This window comes from Phaseolus vulgaris, chromosome 10 (assembly GCF_000499845.2).
Source record: "Phaseolus vulgaris cultivar G19833 chromosome 10, P. vulgaris v2.0, whole genome shotgun sequence".
In the NCBI taxonomy this organism is placed as follows: domain Eukaryota; kingdom Viridiplantae; phylum Streptophyta; class Magnoliopsida; order Fabales; family Fabaceae; genus Phaseolus; species Phaseolus vulgaris.
The window spans coordinates 41,052,556-41,068,518 of NC_023750.2; the positions used below are offsets into that span (position 1 = coordinate 41,052,556).

At 32.7% G+C, this 15,963-nt stretch overlaps 3 protein-coding genes across 4 annotated transcripts; 2 read left to right on the plus strand and 1 right to left on the minus strand.

Annotated features, from left to right (window-relative positions):
- Positions 1-1,034: 1,034 nt before the first annotated feature.
- Positions 1,035-6,002, plus strand: LOC137818615 (E3 ubiquitin-protein ligase SPL2). The gene is made up of 6 exons (XM_068622141.1): positions 1,035-1,544; positions 3,474-3,575; positions 3,990-4,160; positions 4,325-4,446; positions 4,966-5,085; positions 5,381-6,002. Exons 1-6 carry the CDS (start codon positions 1,179-1,181, stop codon positions 5,661-5,663), a joined length of 1,164 nt encoding a protein of 387 aa, XP_068478242.1. The 5' UTR covers positions 1,035-1,178; the 3' UTR covers positions 5,664-6,002.
- Positions 6,003-6,661: 659 nt separating this feature from the next.
- LOC137819569 (protein NODULATION SIGNALING PATHWAY 1) lies at positions 6,662-8,813 on the minus strand. Its single transcript, XM_068623452.1, has one exon. It carries the CDS (start codon positions 8,549-8,551, stop codon positions 6,923-6,925), a length of 1,629 nt encoding a protein of 542 aa, XP_068479553.1. The 5' UTR covers positions 8,552-8,813; the 3' UTR covers positions 6,662-6,922.
- Positions 8,814-11,363: 2,550 nt separating this feature from the next.
- On the plus strand, positions 11,364-15,023 carry LOC137819005 (mitochondrial intermembrane space import and assembly protein 40 homolog). Of its 2 annotated transcripts, none has more exons than XM_068622701.1 (4): positions 11,364-11,628; positions 11,731-11,762; positions 11,850-11,975; positions 12,547-15,023. In XM_068622701.1, exons 1-4 carry the CDS (start codon positions 11,523-11,525, stop codon positions 12,646-12,648), a joined length of 366 nt encoding a protein of 121 aa, XP_068478802.1. In that variant the 5' UTR covers positions 11,364-11,522; the 3' UTR covers positions 12,649-15,023. The 2 variants fall into 2 exon arrangements, with proteins under 2 accessions (XP_068478802.1, XP_068478801.1); XM_068622700.1 differs by having other exon boundaries at positions 11,384-11,628; positions 14,669-15,023.
- The last annotated feature ends 940 nt before the right edge of the window (positions 15,024-15,963 follow it).

Consider the following 15,963-nt stretch of genomic DNA (forward strand, 5'->3'; position numbering starts at 1 on the left):
ATCTCATTTATTTATGAGATTAAATAGTTTAATAGGTTTGAGTTAAACTGATAAATCTAACAACAAAAATTCTTGTTAAGATAAACTCTAATATCATATCAATATGTAAACTTTAAATTTGATTTAATTTTATAAAATTAAGTTATAAGATAAAGGTTGCATCCACTTATATAGTATGAAAAACTATTATTTTTAATTGATGTTTAAACTTAAAATTGACTTATAAGATGAAGTTTGTATCCACTTATATAGTATGAAAAATGATTATCTTTAGTTGATGTGCAATTTCCAGCTAAAAAAAATGAATTGAAAGTGTTTTTTTTTCTTTTGTATTTTAAGATTTTTTTTAAAATAAAACTTTATTTATAGATATTATTATAAATATAATTATATACTTATAAATATATTATGTATATAAATAGATTATATTTATAAATAACATAACAAAAAGTTAGTTTATTGAATAAAAAAAAAAATTTAAATAAAAAAATTTATTTATGGACATTATAATGAACATAATATATATTTATAAACATAAATAAATATATTATGTTTATAAATATATTATTTTAAATAAGTAATTAATGTTTAGTTGTTATATAATAATAATAATAAATAGTAAATTATTCAGAACATGTTATAATTACTTTAAAAAAATTAATTTGTAATTAGGGAAATTAAATTATGAACACCAACATATTACAATATTATTCCATGACATGCCATAATTGAATATTCTTTAAAAAAATATGTATAATAATTTATTCCTTTTATTATATGTACCCATATTTTATTTTCTTTATTCTAACAATAAGTTATTCAAGTCATCAATGACTTTTTAAAAATAGATAAATTAATTAAATAGTAAGTGATAAGTGGACATTTTAAAGTGAGGAAAAAATGATATATGAGGCTCAATTAATTTATAATTTTTTATTATATAATATATATTTAGCTATATTTTTTCTATTTATTAATAAACTAACTATTTTTATAGTGTTATATAATTATATCTATAATATAAATATATTTTTAAAATGAAATAATGCCTTGGGATTATAGAAATTGAGTTGGTGGTTCCTGATCGTGGATGTTGTAGAAGAAGCTAAAGGACGACGTGGATTTAGCGATATTGCGAAAAACGCAGAGTGCGTGTTGGTGTGAGGAATGAATGATCAATGTCCCATCAGGAGCAAGCCTTAGTGTCCCTTCTCTCCCAGCTCGCCCTTTCCTTCGACGGCGCCGTTTTGGGCTTCGCCTTGGCCTACGCCGCCATCCGCACCCTCGTCAAATTCTCCGCCACCTCCGCCGCCCTCCGCAAGCTCCGCCGCGCCCCTTATCTCTCCGTTTCCGACCTCCGATCACTCCTCGCCGATACTCCATCTGACGCCAACTCTAACTCCGACGGTGGCGCAATCGTAATTGTCCGCGGCAACGTTGATGCCAAGTCCGCAGTCGATGGCTCCTGGAAAACCCTCAGACCCGGCGTCTTGGTTTCTCGCGAGTCCGGTGATAGAGGCGTCATCCTTCAAAGAACTCAAACGGTAATCTTTTTTTTTTCTCGAATTTGTTGAGATTAATGTGCGATTGAGCAGAGGGATTTGCATGTTTGTCCGAAATTCGCTATCGTAAAGTGTTTCATTCGAAATTTTGGGGTGTGTGGTTATTAATGTTTTTAGAACACTGGTCAACCTGTAATTTGAATTTAGGTCAGTGAAAAGTTGAAATTGTGGAGTGCAGTCACTTCATACTTGATTCAGAACAAAAATACGTGAAGGTGGAAAGTAAAACGGAACTTAGTTTGCTTGTACCTTCAAAGTTGGTTTCTTGAATGCCAATCCGACATTTTCTTTCTTCAACTATCAGTTGCACGCTATTAGAGCATGTTTATTGATAAGGGTGTTAAAAAAGAACTGAACTGAACCAAATTGGTAACAATTGAATTGAACTGTAAAAGTACTTTGTCCAAACTGAATAGAACTGTAAAATGGACCATGCAACTAAATTGAACTGCCTATTAGAGCATGTTTATTGGTAGGGGTGTTAAAAAAGAACTGAAGTGAACCAAATTGGTAACATTTGAATTGAACTGTAGAAGTAATCTGTCCAAACTGAATCGAGCTGTAAAATGGACCATGCAACTAAACTGAACTGATTTTTCTTCTCTTTCATTGCTTTGAACTGGACTGTTTTGGACTACAACAAACTGGTTTTAAAAAAAGAAGTTCAAAGATAGATTAACAATGCATATAAATTTTTTTAATATTAATTATTTTAACAATAATCATGCAAAATACCATATACAATAGGGCTTATTAAAATATTCCACTGTCCATTATACGTCAAGTCTGCAGAAATAATTAGAATAATTGGGAGTTTAAAAAATCCTATCTTAGTTAGTAGAGTTTGCCATCTCCAATAATATAAAATCAAGCCTAAAAGTTTCAACTTCCATATTCCAGAATGGCTAGTTAATCAGTAACGAAAAAAAGCTATTGAACCAAACGGCTTGTAGTGTAAAACAAAATTGAGTACAACAATATTGCATATATCAACATAAAGATAGATCTCATACAGAAATGCGACAAAGTAAGTGGGAGAACCAAATAAAAAAGTGGTTGATTCATTTCAACATATCTGTTTATTTTTCATAACTTGAAATTACACATCATAAGTTGGACACCAAGTCATGGACGAGTGTGCTTTATAAAAATCAGCAAAAATTCTGTGAAACTAACAACATAAGCTATTTTTTATAGCACTGAACTTTTTTCTATAATAGTTCACTGTTAAAAATGATTTGGTGGACAGTTTAGATTCAATTTATTTTAAAATGGTTTAGTTATGTTGAAGTTAATTTAGTTCGGTTATTAAAGTTAGTTACTTGTCGACACCCTTACATATTGGATTGGCATTCAGCACAGTGAAAGGGTTTATCTAGCGCATCATCAATTGTTTTCTACTTTTCGGAAACTTAAGTTCATCTCTCATGGGTTGTTGGCGTTTAGTGTGTCTGAATGACTTTTCAAACACACTATTACTTCCACCAACTCAACCCAAGCCCTCAGTGTGTGTCTATGTATAACTGCACTGCAAACACACTATATGTGTATGTGTACTAAACTACAAAGTTGTTAAAATCTAACTGTTATAATTATCTATCATAATAATAATTGCACTTCATCTTCTAAAGTACGACTTCAGAGTGTTACCTACAGAGTTCTCCTTTCATTTTATGGATAGGTGTACTTTTGATGTTTTGACCATAAGGTGTTATTGGATATTAAGTATTGACATGCCTCCTCTTTTTCTTGATTAGTTTAGATGGAAAACTTTTATGTCTTAAAGGGGTAATATCTTTTTCATTGTCGTAGAAAATATAAATTTAATTTCAGCTTAAATGTCCTGCAACTTAGTAAGTTATTTGTTAATTAGAAGTCTAATTTATTTATTTTGTGTTCATTATCATGAAGTGTATATACAATGAATGGAAAGGATTATTTGGATGGACTTCTGATCTTCGAGCCATATTTGCAAGATCTTGGAGACAGCAAGAGTCTACATCTTTAAGGAAGGTAATGGGTGCATAACTTTGTTACATGTTGAGGTTCATAATGTATAAAAAAGAATTCTGGTATAATCTTGTCAATTGATTTGTATTTCATGAGGTAAAATTTGATATCGGTTGGTTGGTATATATAATTGACCACAAAGAAGACTCTCTTTGTTGTGCAGTAAATTTATCCTACTAGATTATTTTATATCCATAATCAACTAAAAGTTTTATTTTATTGTTTTAATAATATACTATATTTAGTACACACACACACACATATATTGAAATATGAAAATCATTCCATGTAACAGTAACAAGAACAACTAAAGTCCTGCCCCACTAAGAAAGGATCATGTAATATACTGTAAATATTTTAGATACAATAGTGATAATATGAAATGTTTTCTTGATATTCTAACTATCTTTGTTGTAGGTGCCTTTTGTTCTAATTGATGTTGGATGGCGGCCATCTACTGAGTATGTTGTTGTCAACATGGATGGCTCAAGACATCCGTTGCCTCTGACGACAGTTTATCATAAGTTGCAACCAATAAATGCTTCTCCTTATACTTTCTTGCAAGCACTTTTTGGACATGAATATCCGGTGAGTTGATATTCTCATTGTGTAATTTAATTGCTCAATACTTGTACTATTTCACTCCAATTAGTCTATTATGGTGTTTTGCATCTTTGGCTGTCTCTTGTGAAATTGTTGATCTTTGGTGTATCATATTTGCTGAAATGTTAACGTATGTTTCTTTTCTGTAGGTCGGACTGCTAGATGAAGAAAAAATACTTCCAGTGGGGAAGGATGTCACTGCTGTTGGTCTTGTCAGTCTAAATAATGGAGTTGCTGAAATTAAGTCATGCAAAGATCTACCATATTTTCTGTAAGTTTGTTTTAGTTGCAATAAACTATTGTTTATCATGAAAATATCCCTACCATTTGGTATTGTTCGTTATAAAGTTAGTATAATAGAGGGTATTGTTTCATTTGATGATAGCATAACCCTACTTCTTTCTTTGTACCTTCAGTATCCAGTAGGATACATTCTAGGGGAAATGTCACTTTGCTGGTAGAAATATTATGGCTGTTTTAATTTTATGATTAATTAATTCACATTGGTAACCAATAATGATGAGTTGGTCCATGAATATGTGGCGGCTTTGATCAAAGTTGTTTGAATTTTCGTGACAACAAGTAGAGGTGTTGGTGCCATTTGTGAAGTATAAATTATTTATAATAAATGATAAACCTAAGATTTTGTTTTGGAGGCGCATTGATGAGTGATACTGAATTTATTATTTCTCCCCTTCAAGTTTATTATTTGAGTGCATATATCTCGGTAAATCTTAGTAAATGATTCAGCCTGTGGAAGTGCTGCTTATGGTTGTTATCTCTTTTGTAGATCTGACTTGAGCAAAGATCAGATGATAGTGGATCTTTCCATCAAAACGAAAATTCTGTTTTGGGGTGGCATTGCTCTCGGTTCAATGTCAGTTGGGATCCTTGGCTATGCAGTTGTGAGGTATGTTGGTTTGACTTATTTGTCCATTTATTATGTTACTTCTGTGATGTTCTGCATTTTGTTAATTGTGGCTGGCTTTAGAATTTCCTGAAACAAATGGATTTTCCTGGTTTGATAAACTGCCTTCATGATTATGTTATAGACTGGCTGGTTGTTTAATATGGTTGGCTTACCTTGATAAACTTAATTTTGATAATAATCAGAATAGTGGAAATGATTTGCAGTAATATTATTTGTAATTTTGGGTGATTAGAGACAGTTGTATTGAAGGCTATTACACTCTGCTGATTTTCAGGAACTGGAATAAGTGGAAACAGTGGAAGCTACAGAGGCAGCTCCAGCAACAAAGGCAAGCAGTGAGTGATGTTGAACCTCAGGTGGATGATGAGATTGAAGATGTTCCAGATGGACAATTATGTGTTATATGTCTGATGAGGAGAAGGCGTTCTGTCTTCATCCCCTGTGGCCACCTTGTGTGTTGCCAAGGGTGTGCCATATCAGTTGAACATGAAGTGGCACCTAAATGTCCTGTTTGTCGTCAGGAGATTCGAAATTCAGTGCGGATTTTTGAATCATGAACAGACACTGCCTGAAAGTTCTGCTCACTCCTGTGGCAGGAAACTTAACACCTGCTAATGAGAAAAATGTGTTTTTTATTATAAGATCTGGAATATGGAGTTTTTGGGAAAACTAGCCTTGCTCTTGTTTCCTGTGAACTTATTACTTTATCTGGGGTAGATATTTGGACATGGCGTAAATAGGTTGGTCGAGGTTAATTCGTAGCTTCCTCACTTTCTCACTCTGCCAGGTCTTTTTGGAAAACCTTGCAAGTTTTTCCAATTATTTCAGTTGCAGTGTACGTAAATATTTAATTTTGCCTAACACCTATAGAATGAAGCTCTGTTATGTTCTTGTGCTTTCTGGACTAGAGGTAATCTCACGAGTAAACTTGTAAATCCTATCTTAAAAAGTAAAAACCGATGCTGGTAGGTAATAACCATGTATTCAGTCAACTCAGCCTCTTGCTCTCTTTTTTCATCAGCAAATATTAGGGTTTATTGATTTTATAAAATGATTTTTTCTTCTAATTTTCAAAACATTAAATGCAGTATAAAAAACAGTAGAAGTGATAAAAATAATTTCTCATAAATTTTTGAAAATTAGAAAGGAAAAGAAAAATGAGATAATAGTTTAATGATTAGAAGTAAAATAAAAATGACAATAAAATGTTTTTCAATTTAAAGTTGGTCTAGAAATAGCAGTTGATTGACGTGTATACTCCATGTGGATTAACAAAGTGTAATTAGATAAACAGAGGAAGTGATTGTTTCTTAGTTTCAAATTTTCATTCTAATAAAAGTGACTACGAAACTTGTTAACCTTTTCATTTTAACTAATGACTAAAATAGTTTCATTAAAATAAACTATTAAGAAGTAAAGAATTAAAATAAAGTTTATTGAAATAAAGTATTAAGCTCAAATGGACTCTGAAGTTTTTCGTATACCCTATGTGCAATGTTTGTTGGCTTATGATCTAGATCTAATTTCAGATTTGTAACTGAAGAACAACAGATGCTAAACTCTGAAACAGCACTATCTTCTTAACAGTTACCAGTCATTACAAAGCACATAACCAAAGAAATAATTTGCATCCTTCTTCGTGTTACAAAATGTTATATATAATCAAGAATTTTACATGGTGGAGAAAATTGGCAGTGGAAGAATTTCCCCCCTCCCATACTTGTTTACTGTTAACAAGCAGTGGAAAATGTTTTCCTCACTAGAACAGAACCTGTTTGATATAAACTTGTATTGAATTCTTCCAAGTCATGATTCCTCATGATGTGAATGTTGAGCTCTGATCATTCCCATCCAGCTTCCACAAGGAACAGAAAGAAACAGGTTGCCCCTTCCACCACAGTCCTACACTTCTATTGTCACCTTCGAGTTTCATCTCCCAATTACTATCATACTTTCTCAGCAAAGCTCTACCTCCATCTATTGCATCCTCACCAAGTACTTCTCCCACAAACCCGGCTTCTTTCATTCTCTCACACCATTTTTCCTTCCCTTCATTCATCTCTCGTTGGTTTATCAATGCCTTTGCCGCCTCACCTTCCATCACTTTCCTTTCATCATTGTCACGACCCTTGAAGGCTGAGCTTGTTGAGTCCAAAAACCTCCACAAGTACTCCACCCTTCGAGAGAATCCGGTGGCAAAATCCCCACAACAATTGCAACAACATTCCATGTTGTTGTCACTTAGTATCACCCCTTTGGGCTCCATGTTTCTCAGAACTTTCAGAAACTCACTCTTTTCGTCACTGGTATTGTGACTTAACTGATGCAGCCTAAACTGTGCACACACAACAAAGATTTCATCCGGGGAGGTGTCAACACTTTGAGCACTCAGTGTATGTAATGGACAATTATCTAGCCTTTTAATCTGCAAATTAACGTTCATTAACTGAGCAAAACCAAGGAGTCTAGATGGGAAGTTGTCACCAGCAGGACCAATAGAAAATGGGGTGTCAATTTCAGTGGAAGAAGCAGTGACCACAGTGAGGCGAACCAGTGGGGGAGGTCCACCAGGTCTTCGACTCAAGGCCTCTAGAAATGTTGGCCATTGCATGCCATGAGAGGCTCCAATGTCAAGGATGTGAAGGGTGCGTGAATTGTCATTGTCTTCCCCAAGAACCTGAAGGATGGAAGCATTTGCTATGTTGTTCGGAAAAGAAAACCAAGGGCTAACCTCATAGAACTTGAGTAGTGTCTTTTGGAAGAACCGTGGCTCAGTAGATGCAAAAGTATGGGACCCTGAAGAGGTAGATGCTAGAGAAGATGATAAGTGGTGTGTGAGTGCTTTAAGACCATGTGCTGCAAGCCTGTGGTTAGCATCACCCGTAGGTGATGCTAACTCATGGAGAACATACAAGAGATGTTGCACACGGGTCAGATTTCCACCAGTTATGGCTGCAGCACAAGGGTTGAGCAACTGTTCAGCCCACCTTCCTTCCTTGTTGTTGCAGTTATTTGCCACACCCTTAGCAGCACCTTTCTTGTTCCCACCAGCTTTTCTAACTGTTGTTGTCCCTTCTGCTTCTCCACTATCTGCTTCATTATTCATTGGTTTGCTCTTGATTTTCTTGTGCTTGTGGCTTTGAGGTGGTCTGAGACTTGAATCATCAGTGGAACTTCTTTTCTTGGGCAAATCAGAGAGTTTAAGGTTGTTAGAGCCACAAGGCTCTGGGGGTGGTATGCTAGTAGCAATGTTGGTGACATTAGGGGAGCTGATATTAGCATCAGTTTGATACTGGCTGCTTATGTCTTGATCCCACAGCTGATACTCTTGGATGTCACTAGAGTTATATGGATCGTCTAAGAATGGTGGAAGTGGAAAGAAAGAAACAGAACCTTCAAACCAGTCCAGACTATGATCTGATGTTGGATTTGGTTCCATGATCATTGTAATGGAAAGGGATGTTGTGAGATACTGAGCAAAGATTGAAAAGGGTTTGGAAAGCTTAGTAGCCTTGGATCATTGACTATAAGGGGAGCAAGAGGGTATAGGACATATCAACCATAAAGTTTCACAAGTTTTTCCCAAAGAATTTTAAAATAAGGCATGGTGTAGTGATGCTTCCTAGTAGTGACAAATGAGGGAATTTTCTAATTGTTTGTGTGCTGTTCGTTTGGAGGATGTGATGTTTTATTGAGGTTTAATATTGGTTGCATAGGCAACTAGGAGACGATAATGTCTCTTGTTTATGTTGGGTGGTTAACTTGTTCCTTTGTATTATATTGGCAATTGAAATCTGCACACTGTTTAAGATTAATAAAGGAATTTCAATGAGTTTGAGGAATGTGATACGTTACTCCAAAACTCTGGCCGGCACATACTGTTTGACTAAATTGAAATTTCCTGAAAAGTTTGTATCTGGCAAGGCCTTAGCAACTTTTTGTGCTGTATTTTGTTGTTATTTGTTTTCCTTTTTTAATCATCTTCTCCAAGAGTAGTTGTTCTTTGTTAATCATTCACTCACTATCTCCCATTGATAAGATGCAAAGGAAAATGTTCAGTTTCATCTTGTTAAAACTCTGCATATGTCAATTTTCTCCAATTCTGCTTCTGTTTCATTAACTGGAACATCACTGCTTTGAGATTATTATCAATATTAAACTAAAAAAAGGTTTTGTGAAAATTCTTTATCTACAAAAAAATATGAAAAGTATTTAGTATTCTGCACATAGAAATGGATCATAAACTATGAGGCTCGAACACTTCTTTTAAATGGTGTATTTCGAACACTTCTTTTAAATGGGTGTATCTGTGTCAAAAGACATACGGTGTCGATACTCGTATGACACTTATCGGTGAAGTGTTCAATTTAAAAAATATTGGTTGGATTTCTGAAAATTCTTGTATGGTTTTAACACAATTTTAAAAATGATAAATACAATAATTTTCTAAAAACTCAAATTTATTGTTAAATTTTTATTATGATTATAGAAATAAGAAACAAATTTATTTTGAACCAGTAATGAAAATCATTTTCCTGCTCCCAAAAAAATCTGAAACATATTTTTACACATAAATATTTATTGTCAATTTATATAATTCATAATTATATAATATATAGATTCGTGTTTTCGTTTCCTACATTTTAGAGATTATACGTATCTCCATATCCTTGTCAGTGTTATGTTATCCTGTACTACATAGATCATAATACTTCATTTTATATAGTAAATAAAATTATGAGTCTCTTTTGAAGTTTGAAAGTGTAAATTATTTTATATTTATCCCTTATATTAATTTGAATATATCTGATGTATGTTATAAAAATAATATAAAGGCATAAAACATTTGATGTCCATCTCTGAGTGTAGTTTGGTCGCCAAAAAGTATTAAATATTCTTCGAGTTAAATAATAAGAAGGTGATGGCGTGTTAAAAGTAAGATCCTAAATAAAAACAAAGTCTCCATTTCAAAATGTTACAGTAAGACAAATCCTTGTCATCAGGGTGCCAAATAAATCCTCTGGCTTGTTATATATTTAATATTTTTATTCTTCTTTATAATTATTTAATCTTGATGCTTTTTTATATTTATATAATTATAATTCTTTTTATATTTAATATTGAAGAAAAGAAACGGTATATGCTTCTGACATGAATTACTTTATAATATCATACTTATGTTTTTAATTTTTATAAAAAAAATTATTGAATTATACGAATTATACTAATACAGATATACTCGTTCTTCAGTAAGATGTAAGGATGTGAATAAGATAAGGATGAACTTTAGTTTCAGGATTGGAATGAAATAGTCAACAAAATAATACTTTATGTCAAAATTGGACAATTTAATAAATACATTAAAATTAATAAGAGTTAGGATTATAAGATAAATATACAAATAAATATTAAAGTAATATAAAATTTAAATATATATAGTATGATAAATGTTGACATATTAAAAGAAAACAAATAATATTAGTACAATTTTTTAAGTTCATTAATTTTGTTTTAACTTGGTTGAAGGATTGAGTTCACGTGTTTTTTTTTTTTTTTTTTTTTTTATCGGCAAAGTTCACGTGTTTAATCTTTATAAATTGTCACATATGTTTATTTTTAAAAAATAATACTAATATGCAATTATTTTAAAGAGAGTTTCTTATACTTTAAAAAACTCACTACTTTATTTTAATATTATTGTATATTAATACTAATTTTTTTACATCTTTTCTTTTTCATTTTATAAATTTAAAATATTTCTTGGTTTCTTCAACATTAATTACATTTTTTTTCTTAATAAGTATACATAACAATTATAGAAATCAACATATGTTCAATTATTTCAACCATCAGCAAAGTTTAAACAAATTTAACAAAGTTAAAGTTTTTATATTTATTTTTTATTATATTTTAATAAAATAAAATATATTAATATTTGTTAAAATGAAACTATTTACCTTAAATAAAGTACGTATAACATGTTTTAGAAAAAAAAAACTTTTTTAAAGATTTCTCTAAATTGTACATTGCTTCCCATTCCTTTACACAATTTTACTTGTTGATTAGGGAAATGATTAATTTGATAAATAAATGGTAATTTAGCTATTAAAAGACCCAAAATTCTGATTTAGTTTTCTGCATGTAAAAAAATAAAATACTTATGCTTTATAATTCATGACAAATTATTAATCCCTAAATTTTATACTATTATATTGATTATTTAAGATTATAACTGATTAGTAAAGATCATTAATCACGTTTATTAATCACGTTTATATAAGTGCAACATCATAGAAGAAACACTACTTTCCGTGAGAGGAGGAGATACTAATTCAGAATTGTCAGAGTTTTGAATTTTCAATGAACCACAAAACCAAAGAGCTTCAGAATTGAGCACTCAGAAATCAGGATTCAGAATGGGTCAAATTGAAAGCGCAGAAGCTGCGGCGGAGACTCAAACCACCACCACCACCACCACTACCGACACCTCCAAACCCACTTCCTTGAAATCCGCGATCGCAGGTTATTTTTCCATATTTCATTTCTCACGTACTTCACGTGTTTGTGTAAATGTGTGGCTGAAACGAAATCTCAGTTTGTGTCGTTTTTTTTTTATTATTGCAGAAGCTGCAGAATATGGAAGTCAACAAACTGAGGTTTGCCCTGAATTGCTTCGGTATTTTGCTTTCAACTTGGAAATCGAGTGAATGAATGAAAAAAATTTAAAAATTTGGAATTTTCAGTCTGTTGAGGCAATGGCTCAGAAAGCTCTCGAATGCCCCTGCATTGCTGATTTACGAACTGGTTCCTGTGGCTCTCAGTTCTCAGAGGCATTTCTGTGTTTTCTCAAGAGTACCTCTGAAGAAAAGGTATATCTTACTTCATACTTTGCTTTCATTAGTGATTGCATAGCATAGCTTTGTTTCCTGAAGCAAGATGTAGCTACAATTACAAGAGTGAAGTGAACTGATTTAGCTGTTTGTAGGTCACAGCTTCAGCCTATATACTTCCCACGTAATCTGTTTGATATTATATTAGTGAACTGTAACGTTGTGTTCTTTCAACTATTTGTAGTGTTGGAAATCTCACATTGATTTGAGTAAAAGACAACGTTAGCTCCAGAAAAGAGGAAAGTTTGAGTAAAGCTTTGAAAATACTTTAGAAAACTTTTCCAAGGCAGCCATTAGACATTGAAGGGGGTCGTCTGATTGTTATAAAATACATTCAAAATGTTTTAGAAAAGACAGTCAAGAAGAAATGCTGATGGGTAATAGAAAACAACATGAATAAACAGATTTTATAGTGGTTCATTCCAAACTTGAGTTACTTCCAATTATCCTTTGCAAACTGCATCATGTTCCACTAAGCATTACAAGTATTTGTACTGCCAATTTTAGCTTACTACAAGTGCATATATCTAAGTAAACAACACCTTTCCAGGTTAAGTGTACAAAACCTCTTCAAGCTACATGCTACTCTCCCATTGTGATTAAGGAGGAGTATACAAAGCCTTTCCAGGCCACATACACAAAGTCTTTCTAAACCAAGTACACAAAGTCTTCCTAAGTTAAGTATACAAAATATTTCCAGGCTATACAACAGTAGTTGTTTCATATAAGGTTCATACTCAAAACAGTGGATATCAAATAAATGTTCCTTGTTCTAGAGATATAATTTCACAACACTGAAGGATATACAAAGAAGATTCACTCTCTAAGTTGTTTAGAAGATGAACTATATCTAAGCACTTAGAAGCTTTTTCTGATTTTTTCATATGCACACAAAAATCTCTTCTTGTATTTTGGATTCTTCACCTTTATTGCATGGGAAAACTTTCTTTTATAGATGTCTAGAAATTAGCTTTGCAGGTTGCATACTTTAGAGGATCTTGTGTTAGAGCTTTTTCAGAAGGTCATGACTACTATTGTAGTACAAAGAGATATGTAAGCCACATTTTTTATCCGTGTAAGGTATCTACATCTGCTTACAGTACCATATTGAGCATATACCCATTAATAAATTATACTTTATGTCAGACTCTTCTTTGGAAGATGTTCTTGGTCAACTTTGTAGTCATTAGATTATACTACATCATGGAGATGTGAGTTGTGTTCATAACTTGTAAACAATGTCGAATTCTACTTGACCTATGTCTTGAACACTTCTTCACTAGTGTATGTTTGCTGTCTTAGGCTTTCATAAGAATCTTCTAGACTTGCACACTTTGTCTAGTGCTTCTTCAAGACTCTGTATGGTCTTGTGTAAATGCGTTAGCTTAGCAATACTTGTGTCTTGCGCTGCTACTAGTTATGTCTTATCTTATAGAACTTGCGTCTAGTGGTTGGAACTTCATCCAAAGCATATGAAACTTCGTTTAGCCTTTACTTGGTGTGCATTGACGTGAAAGATGATCATCATCTAATACCTGTTTCACACTAGGTAGATACATTAGATGTACCAAATTGTTTATTTGTTATCATCAAAACATGGGTGTCTTAGACATGACTTCTAGATCAAGACTTGCATCTTATCATAACTAAATTCGTCTATCCTTAACGTAGACATATGACTAAATTATAGTATATAAAGTTAAACACTTACTCTTAGGCCAAAAGTTATAGTTGAAAGTTAGAGCACAATTCTTTCTAGTTAAAAGCGTAGCAACCCAAACACTATGATTTGATTATGACTTGGTCTACCTGACTTCTACCATGGGATGATTGATGCATGTTGAAATAATCTCCCCTTTAGTAATTGTTCCCATAGGAATCAAACTCTTCGATTGTGACTTGGTCACATGACCTACACCATGAGATAATTGATGTTACCTGCAACAATCTTCTTTCTCAACAATTGTCTCATTGGGAATCAAACTCATAATTTGGCTCTGATACCAATAGTTGGATCAAACGCTTATCACTAGGCCAAAAGTTATAGTTGATAGTCAAAGTTTAACTTTCTACTTAAGAGCGTAGGAGTCTAAACGCCACTAATTGATTATGATTTGTCCTATCTGACCTATGTCTCAAGACAATTGATGCATTTTGCAACATATAAGTGAATCTAAATCTAACTTTGTAAGTTAAACTTTGTAAGTTAGTTTTGTAAAGTTGAGGTGAATTTAAAATCCACTTTTTAAGTTATTACGAGAGTCTATCTTAGATCCATTAAAGACGGTTACTCACTAAGTTAATTTTATACCAAACACAATAGTACCAAACGTGGGAGGTAAGTTGGAATCTACATCATCTAGAAATGTTATATAATATGTAAATAGGTATAAATTTCATTTTATAAATTAGTTGTATGATGTTGTGTTAGACTTAAAATTCTCTCTCTTGCACCTTAAAACCTCTTTAGGAAGATTACATGTGCCCTTTCAACTTAATTTTTTGTGATTAAGAATTCAGTGGTAATGTGGAAGTCTGTATTACTGAATAATCGCGTATACTTTGCAATAGCAATTAACAACCAATATGGGCAAATTTAAAGTATTATATTTTTTAAATCTTGATTTCTGTATTATTGTATGGGTTAGAATAAATTTGCTCCAAATATGTAGGGCTCGGACTGTGTACATCCTTTTGTTGCTCTGCAGAGCTGCATCAAGGCCAATCCAGATGCATTCTCTAAGGACATTTTAGGCGAAGAAGAAAGCAATGAGTTGGGACCAGACCTAGAATATGAAATACTTTCTCCCAGATGGGCTAGGGAATCTGGAAGTCCAAAATCCAGTCTTTAAGGGAAAAGTTGGTCTCTCGTTCGGGCAACTACTTGGAGAAGGTTGTTCTAACTTAACATTGTATTTGTATTAGTGTTGCCCGATTAGAAAAGTGACTTAATTTATCTCTTCCTCAAATCACTTCATCTCGTGCACTTGCTTATATACCACAAAAATACAATTTATTTTCTACAAAGTTTTGAGAATGCACTCAAATGCTTGCACCTTTCTTTCTATCAACTGGACACCTTTAAAAGAAAGCCCCTTTCTGTTTCTAGAAAATACATTTATATGCAAACTACCCAAATTTTAAACCAATCCCTCCTTTAGTTATGTTTAAATGTTAAAATAAGAGGAATATAAGTAATATTCAAATGACGAGAAGATGCATAAGAATTTTTTTATGCGTCATAAAATCTAATTAATTTTAACCACTGTAGCATGTTACTTTTATGTTTTTACTTTCTAGTTTTGAAGGGAGAAGAACACACTTAAGAGTCGATGTCTCAGCTTCACTTCTCAGTATCCTTCATAGGTTACTTTTTCTAAGACATGATCAATTGATAAACATTCAAGTAATTGGGAAATTCACTTTTGAAAGACAGCCATTAAAAGAAGAGAACCAAGTATCTAAATACTCTGCTGAGTATCGTACACAATTGAGTGAGACTTTGACAACACATAGTATCCAAGTCCTTATTACTTACATTTTCTCCACTATTCAATTTTAAATTAGACTCTTACTCTTAGATGTTTTGGATCTCTTAACAATGAAGTAATCCCAGACGGAAGTCACAGTGGTTCCTAGCATTATGAATGTGAAAGGCGTAGTTGAATAGTTGAATTTCTCTCTCCTTTTCATTTGATCTCTTGAAAGGTGTGGCTTTTGAGTTGCTGCTAATAATCCTATGTATTTTCCATCATTTCCCTTAGAGACAAGTCCAAGATAGTTAGTTATCCATTTTTCTAATAATTTCATCAATATGTAAATTAACACTGGGAAACAGCACACCTCTCAACTATTTTGATAGAAGATCTACTAAAAGTGAGACTGTCCTTAATGTGAGAAATAATTGAGAAAAAATATCTGCTAAAGCGAGATTGTCCTTAATGTGAGAAAGTAAGAGTATTTGTAT